The sequence below is a fragment of the Cajanus cajan genome, chromosome 5, assembly GCF_000230855.2.
Source record: "Cajanus cajan strain Asha chromosome 5, NIPB_CcT2T_4, whole genome shotgun sequence".
NCBI classification, from domain to species: Eukaryota; Viridiplantae; Streptophyta; class Magnoliopsida; order Fabales; family Fabaceae; genus Cajanus; species Cajanus cajan.
In genome coordinates this window covers 48,605,889-48,614,882 of record NC_138521.1, presented here as the reverse complement: position 1 = coordinate 48,614,882, position 8,994 = coordinate 48,605,889, and the positions used below count along the sequence as shown (strand labels likewise).

The 8,994-nt window shown below is 34.5% G+C and overlaps 1 protein-coding gene across 1 annotated transcript; it reads left to right on the top strand.

Moving 5' to 3' along the window:
- Window positions 1-3,150: 3,150 nt before the first annotated feature.
- Window positions 3,151-8,994, top strand: LOC145958039 (uncharacterized; the record flags this gene model as incomplete). The annotated part of the gene is made up of 6 exons (XM_083074490.1): window positions 3,151-3,235; window positions 3,336-3,343; window positions 3,655-3,762; window positions 4,300-4,365; window positions 4,450-4,511; window positions 8,005-8,994. Coding segments are annotated over 6 exons (717 nt in total), but the record flags the coding sequence as incomplete, so codon positions are not given.

Below are 8,994 nucleotides of genomic sequence, written 5' to 3'. Positions count from 1 at the left end.
AAAAAAGAAGTGAGATATATTTTCCTATGTGAAAACATTTGTAAAAAAATAAATAGAGGGAGAGAGAGACAAAGAGAGGGAGAGAGATTTTGCTGTCTATACAAACCATTACAAACAAATTGTTGTATTTAACCTTGGAGATCTCAACTAAGACCAATAGGGTGTTGTGGTTAAGGTGTTGTTGTGTTCACTATTGATGCATTTATCTTGAGTATTGGTGGAAGAGTCGTGAGCTCTAAAATTTGTTGTACAACCTATGAAGTTGACGTGTAACAAGTTATGATGGCTAGAGTTAAGTTTTAGTGAAAAGTTCACTAAAATAGTGAAGAATAAACATAGTCTTGGGATTAGGGTAAATCAGTGCAAATTTATTGTGTTTATCTCATTCTCTCATTGTGCTTTTAAATATGTTTTCTTATTAAAAACTAAGATTTTGATTTCAAAGCTTCAAACACATGACCATCTCTCAAAACATAGTTATATCTTTCACTGAAATCAACACTTTTAAAAAAGTTTTGAAAGTCTCATATTAGTTTTACAAAAGAACTATATTTTTAATTATGAGCTTAGAACATTTTAAACTAGTAATTTCTAAATATAAAAAAAAAGGAACAATTTTTTTATTACACAATTAAACCCTTTCTCCTTGTATTATTTTATTCATTTCACTCCTAGTTTTACTCCCTCAAAGGAATTTGATTATAGCCCAAGAAAACATCCATGAAACACAAGAGTCAGCTTCTAGACGAGCCATCGACCAACTTATCTATGCAAGGAAGTAGGTATTAATATCCTTTAGGCAATGTTTGTTCAAATTCATATAGTCCACTGCATATTCACCACTTGCCAAATTGTTTCTTTACCATCATTATGTTCTCCAACTATGTAGTATTTTGTAACTAATGAGTTCTACCCTCAAGAGCTCACCAACTTGCTTCTCCATTTCTAAAGCTCGATCTAGACTTGTGCGTCACCACTTTTAGAAAATTGGCTTTATAGTATGGTTCACAACTAGCCAGTAAATGTCATTTCAAAGCCGATATGATCTAACTATATATGATCAACTTCTCCTTCACATCATCTAGAAAATCCAATCTTACTTTTACTGTCTGAGTAAGATTTGGTCTAACCTAAACTACTAACAACTCTTCTTCTAGCTTTGGCCTCCTCACAAAAAATTCAGGCTCCTCACGACAATCTAACTTGGTCATCACCTTAGGATTTCCCTTGTGTCACTTGGTTGATCCTATTTCTTCCTCCTTTTAGATTGTTGGGGCAACGAAAATTTTGTGCGAATCCTCATAACATTGTCGCGCTCTTTTATGATCTTCTCTAACAGTAACCACCTTCCCTTCATTGCCAAATAAAATACTGAAGTAATTGCTTCCAATGCGCTCAATGAAGATCTCCCTAAGAGCGCATTGTATGTTGAATTGCTTTTAACTACCATGAAAAGTGTTGAAATTGTCCAGATCATTGAGAATTCTTCGAATGTCACTAGAAGCTTAACATACCCTAGAGATGTGATGTTTAGAGATCTTCCATTGTCGACTAGTAGTATATGCATTTCCTTGTTTGTCATAAGAGCAGAGACGTCGATAAGTAGATCATCATGCCCATATAAAATCCCCCTCATGTCAGTTTCATCAAAAGAAAGAGAAAGTGTTTTTCTCTTTGTCAAAACCTCTTTAGGTAAGATTGTTGACGTTGTCATAACCTCTCTACCATGTTTCTTTCGAGCATCCTTGGATGCTCCCCACTGGAAAAACCCCTAGAAATCATGTAAATGACTTTATGGTTTCGCTTCGGTGATTCCTTTATTTTGCTTCTCGATGGGCTATTCTAAGCTACTTGTACCTTGGAAACTTGTGTTTTCCATAAATGGGACTTGCCCTAAGGAGAAGGATGAGTGTCTTTCTTGACTTGTTGATCGTTCTCGTCCTGTGCTCTGAGTGGGGCTTCTTCTATCATTTCCTCCTGTCACAAAATGTTTCAACTTTTCCCTTTTGATCAATGCCTCAACTGCATCCTGAAGCTAATAAACGCATTCCTCAGTCATGATCTAGTGAAAAGGACAATATTTGGGTTTAATCATTCCTCTTAAAAGGACAATATTTGGATTTCAATCCCTGCTTCCTAAACTCCACATTGTAGACTCGTTCAAAATTCTTCCTCTTTGAATGTTGAGAGGGGAGGGAGGGACATAATCATAATAACAAGACTCAGTTAGACTAAATGTAACTAAGTCAATCAATATTTTATCAAGTCAGTTTTCACATAACTTACGTTGAAATAATTATAGATAAGTTCATAAGTCAGTTGGATTGATAATCCATTAATTATTAGAGTATAAGATTTTTCCTTTTTATATTATGTTATTCTTTCAATTATATCTTGTTGTAATTGTCTAGGTTATACGTCTTTATCACAGTCGGATTATTTTTCTTCGTAGAAAATAGCTTCCGTTGGAGTCTATGGTGTTGTAATAGCTTCCTATACAAATATAAGTGCTCACCTCTTTATTATCATCAGACAAATATTTTTCTCTTATCAAAAATATATAAAATAATATGATTTTCTTCGTTTCGAGATATTTTTTAGTCAATATTATACTAGAAGCATAATGTTGACTTAAAGAAATTTAGTCAGTCAAAGATTTTTTCAATGATATTCCATAATTTTAAACGTTTCAACCACATCTTACGTATTGTTTTCTATTTTTTTTTATCACATCGTATAATTGTACTTATATATTATTTTCTTTCTCTCTCATTCCGGATGTTGAAGGGTACCCAAAATATTTTTGTATAGCTTATATATAAATATAAACCAAGGCCTAGTAAGTCGTATTGGAGTTTCTTCTCATCAAACATGATCGCTGTTGTGCTAGTGTCAGCGAACCATACTTTTGATCCAAAACCAGTCCACAATTCCCCATGTCATACGTCATACCCTTTCTTTGTAAACCTTTTGGTTCTTTTTCTCCATCGGTTTCTCAAGGTAGCTGCATTACCATTACACGTTTTATAATCACAAACATAAACACTTGTCTCTGCAACCGACTCTGAACTCGAACCCCGAAAAATAAAACCACTCACTCTCCTTCCTCTCGTACGCTTCTGAAAACCAAAACAATATGTTGTACAAAATAACATGTCTTCTTCGACCACACAGGATGAAATCTACCTTGTCCTGCGTCAGATTCTCCTCCGTTCATCCCTCATGACCCACGAGGGTAACGACATCCATGGATAGGCTCTGTAGCTCCAAAACTGCACAACAATATGCACTACGAGATGGGATCTCAAAGGGTTCTACTTCTTTGTCTGTGGTAGCGAGTGAGGTAGTGTTGCTTCTGGTTTCTAATATTTAATGTGCCGTAGTGGATTTTATTTATATTATAATATATATATATATATATATAGGAAACATATTAAGTGAGAGGGAATTTATTATGAGAGATGAGAGGGTTAAAATATAACCTTGATTAATTTTCTCTCACTTAATTAAATCTCAAATTTTCTCTCACTTGATTAATTTAAGGGTTATATTTTAACCCTCTCATCTCTCGTAATAAATTCTCTCTCACTTGATATGCTCCCTATATATATATATATATATATATATATATATATGAATATTTTGTGAATGTAGGAGGGTGAAGCGTTGGTGGAAGAGGTTACAGTTCCAACAAAGTGGGTTCGTTCTAGGAGTTCCTCCAAAAGGAGCAGAGCTGCGGAAGTTCATAACCTATTTGAAAAGGTTTGCAAATTCTTCTTTGATGAGAAATCTCTTAACATATTGAAGCTATGTTGATGTGATTACTAATTAATAAAATTTAGAGAAAGTATATAATTTGTTGAACCTATATATGCTGATGTGATTACTAAGAGTTTGTCTTCGTCTTGTAGTAAATGAACCTACTAATTAATCAATCATGAATTGAGTGCTTTCACCATTCAATTATGGATGCTTAATTAGCAGGTACCCTCCTCCATTGTAAATAACCAGAAGGGAATTTTTTTGAATAAATCAATGCTAGAATTTAGTCTCCGAATCTGTCAACTTAACAACAAAGTTAATCCTCAAATTTGGTCAATGTCACAAAGAAAGGACTAATTTGTCATTTTTCAGGTTCGAGGAAATCAATCCAATGTCACTTTTGTATTTACTCTAAAAAAAATTTCACCTGCACCGCAATAAATTCTTCTGGTTCTGCTTCTGCATGATGGTTATTTTTGTGTGCTTGAGTAATTTTCCTTTCGGCTTCTTATGTCTGGTGTGGGGTTTATTGAGCAGCGGAGGAGGAGTAGGATCAATGAGAAATTAAAGGCTTTGCAAAATCTAATTCCCAGTTCTAACAAGGTACACTGGTTTCTTTTATCTTAGTTTGTGTAGCAATCTACTTGATTCTTTGTTCTTTGACTGTGGAGGATTGCTGTATGGCAGACTGATAAGGCTTCAATGCTTGATGAAGCTATTGAATACCTTAAACAGCTTCAGCTCCAAGTACAGGTCTGTATCTCTCTGTATCCTTCATTATTGTAGGGGTGCAAGTTATTCTTGTACATCCTTAGATTGGAATTTAAGTAGTTATTAATCATGATTCATGAGTAATAAATTAATAATGTCTTGCTTATTTGTTTTAATGAGAGATTTTGGACACTTGAGCGTGATCATGTATTGATAGTTTGATACTACTTATAAGTGCAAGCTTTAGTATCCACTGTATTTCAAGCATTTGAATTTTTATGTCTGCAATGACAAACTGGTTAGTGCACTAGTATTTCCTTTGTCATTACTAGCTACTTACATAAATTATAGGTTCTTTCGGAATGGACCTTAATGTGCAATTTTGATGAAGATATCTTTAATAGCATCCTTAGAGGAACTAAAAAAATTGGGATGCTTTGTTACCCAAAGACATCCCAAAAAGGAAGCTTCACTCTAAATTAGCATGACATTAGTTATTATTCAGTTAAAATAAGCCTAAATCTTGGTTAATTTCATGACGATAAAAGAAGGGCAGCAAAGAATGTGACACCCTTACTACCCCAATACATATATAATATAATTTAATTAAGAAGAATAAACTTTCAAAGGGTTCGTAAAAGGGTTCACATAAAACTTCAAAACTGTTCTTTCTTCAATATAAAAAAATGACTGAAAAAAATAAAACTTGAAAGGTAAAATTTAAGAGTTTACAATTTTAAAATCATTTATTACAATACCAAATCCATATAAATATTCTGTCCTAGAAATCCTCTGCCCCGATGTCACACTATCAAAGCATTCCCATAATTTAACTGTTGGCATTCTAGATGCCACTCGTAGCCGGATCTTCTTCACCTAAAATATCCACAGTTTATACGGTGAGAAAAGAAAATATCTATATGCAAAGTACATACAAACACATCACAATATAATCTCATCATAATTCATTATTTAATAAAATATATATAGATATATATATATATATCAATCATTCATCATCTTCACATCTGAATTCACATTTAACATATCTCATTTCACATACATATCTCAATTCATCATAATCCACACCAATTATACAATTTACAACATCATTTCCATATCCATAATTCATGTCAATCTTACAATTAACAATATCATTTCCACATCCATAATTCACACCAATCTTATAATTAACACTATGTCAAGACCTCGCCACATCTGACACAAGTGATACAGGTTAATTGCCTCCCACACCAAACCAGGGTCACGCCCTCCCTGTAGCATCACTTACCCAGGGGCCGTGCCATTCCTAGTCATTAAGGAGTACGCTCGTCCCTGAAGCATCACCTACCCAGGGTTCGTATCATCCCTGATCATCTGGGAGTACGCTCGTCCCTGAAACATCAACTACCAGGGTTCGTATCATCCTTGATCCTTTAGTGTGAGGAACCACAATCAAATTACAATTCATACGGTCTCTTGCAATTAACCCTATGTCAGGCTTGCCATAATCGACATAAGTGGTGTGTGTTAACTGTCTTACTCATCCCACACCATGCTAGGGTCATGCCCTCCCTGTAGCACCACTTACCCAGGGGCCGTGTCATCCCTAGTCACTGATGTGAGGCACCACAATCACAATCATAATCACATCCATACAACATCTCATCTCATAATTCAAATTCACATCACGTACACAATTTCACCTCACATACACAACAGATAAGTCCAACAAAATAAGGGTTTACACACCCCTCAAGTAATTCACATCAAGATCATTCATTCTTATCAATCAATATAATAATAACATTCATAAATTAATATTATAAACAATGGAATTATCAATTTCATATAACTTTAACATAAACAATAAAACCCCTAATTCTTTCAAAACTTAACTCACAAGCACTTTTCTACAGTTTTGTTCTCCCTCTCAGATCATCATTCTTACAAATTAAATATATATTTCTAATCCTCAACACATACAGAATCTAATGGTATCATTAATTCCTCAAACAGAAATATTTCAATTTTTCCAAAACTTTTCTATAATTTCGTTCTCTCTCCCAGAGCATCATTTTTACAAATAAATCATATATTCATAATCCTAAATTCATACAGAATCAAATAAGACTAATAATTCTCCAAACAGAAATAATTATAAAATTGCTCATAATCCTAAAGGATTCTTCCTCTATCTAATTTCTTCATGTAACTCTACATATAAATAATTCCCTTTTTCCCCCGTACCTGGATAAACAGCAGTTGAAACTACAACAGGGATCTCTTGGTCTCCTCCTCTAAGTGCCCCATGGTCTTCAGAGAGAAGAAGAGGGGAAGAAGAAAGAACAGAAGAGAATAGGAAGAGAGAATGAGAGATGTGAGAAAATGAGAGGTAAGTCCTCCTATTTATAGGAATCTGCCTCAGCTAATCCGGAACAGCCCGTTCCAAAAGTGGAACGGCCGTTCTGGACCCTCCAAAACCAAGCAAAAATCTCAACTGGAACGGCCCGTTCCAAAACCGGAACGGCCCGTTTCAAAACCCAGCAGAACGACCCGTTCTACTTTCAGAACGGCCCGTTCTCCAATCGGAACGACCCGTTCCAGGCAACGAATTGGGCTCACGGCCCCGCAAAAATTTGGGCTGTTACAAAGAACACAAGTTTTGAAATAATCTTTATGATTGCAAGGATAAGGTTTCTGCTTTGTGAGGGGAGATATTCAATGGGCTTGGTAAATGGTAATGAACGATAATTGTGTGCAGGGGCGGATCTTCATAGGGACAGGGGGGAGCCACGGCTCCCCCAAACTTTTCTAAATTTTTTTATATATATATATTAATATTATATTTATATATTATTATATTATTAATTATAATAAAACTAAAAAAATTATGTTAAAAAAGAGAAATTCTAATTTTTTTAATTAATAAAAAAATAATTTATAATTTTATATATATATATGAAAATAATCTGGCACCCCTAAAAATAATCTGGCACCCCTGAAAAATTTTTTCAAGTTCCGCCACTGATTGTGTGTTCGATGCCCAATCTTGCCTAATAACTTTAAGATGTTAGATCTCTCCACTTATATTACCCTCACTTCACTTGGGCATTCTTTACCAAATACACTTGAATATCAGCCTCTGAAATACTTATTGGCTTCCATCAGAAATTATTATACGGCATGATGAATACAATGTAATGGTCATAGTTTTGCTTGTTATGTTCTTTGTTCTGTAGCATTCAATATATGCACTTCAGAGCATTCAGACTATCAAACAATCAGAAAATATAGTTTACTTTACTTCGTACATGTTGATACTTTTGTTTACAGAACTATTGAAACATCAACTTGTAAATAACACACGAATAATGCTTTATACATTATGCTGTTTATAGATACCTTGATTAAATTCTTGTTAGGAATCTCTTCCCACTTTGTTTACTCTTTAATTTTGAGCATAAAGGGGAAAGGGGAAGTAGAAAATCTGTTGAGCTTGTTTCTAATATGGTTTTATGCTAATATATATCAAATGCTGTCAATGAAAAATGGGTTGAGTTTTCATCCTATGTTCTTTCCGGAAGGTTTGCAACCTCTGCAATTATCTCAAATGAGAATGGATTCAGGAGAAGAAAACAAATATACACATTCAAACACAAAAGCTACTCTGCCTGTGCAGCAAGAAAAACACATTCACTTTTCGTCCAATCTATCTAACAAACACACAGTGGCAGATCAGTCATCCATGCAAACTCCATCATATATACTCAACTCAGAAACTTCTTTTAGGCTAGAATCTCCTATTCCAGAAAATATAAGATCATTTCAACTTGGAAGATTTTCTGAGGTTAGCTCGCTCACGTCTGGTTACATAGACGTGTCAAAAATGGTTTTGCCTGATGGGTTGGTCCAATGACCCAACAAACCGAGTTCTTAAAAAGTGACTCAAGAAAGAATTGAGCTAATTTGTCTCGGTCTGGTGGGTTAATCGAGCTATGATGGACCAATAATTTTTAAGTCCAAAACTTAATAGGTCTATTTGACATGATATTTTTTTCTTTGTAAAGTTAAATAAAAATAAAAAATAATATGAAATGGATCAATTCAATATGGCTCAATGGACCAACGAATTTAGTCGGGTACAAGTGGTCTGTAAAAAAATTTGATGGGCCAGATCAGCCCACTTATAAGAAGTGATCTGCATGGGTGCGGCCATTTGAATCCTCTACATATACACCTAGTTAAAAGAATAACAAAACATAATTTATGCATGATTTTTTCCATTAAATTGTAAAGCAGATAGGCAGGGACTACATCTTACAGCACCCGCACTTAAATCCAAACATATTGGCCAAACATTTTGGCCAACGCAAGACGGCCATTCAACAAGTTGTTACAACTCCAAGTTTTGAAGTCAAAACAATCTTGGCTGGTGAAGTTAGGAATAGAGGTTGGATGATAGATATTTGGAATCATCTCAAAGAGAACAAAGTGGAAGCCAAAAAAGATCAAGATTAA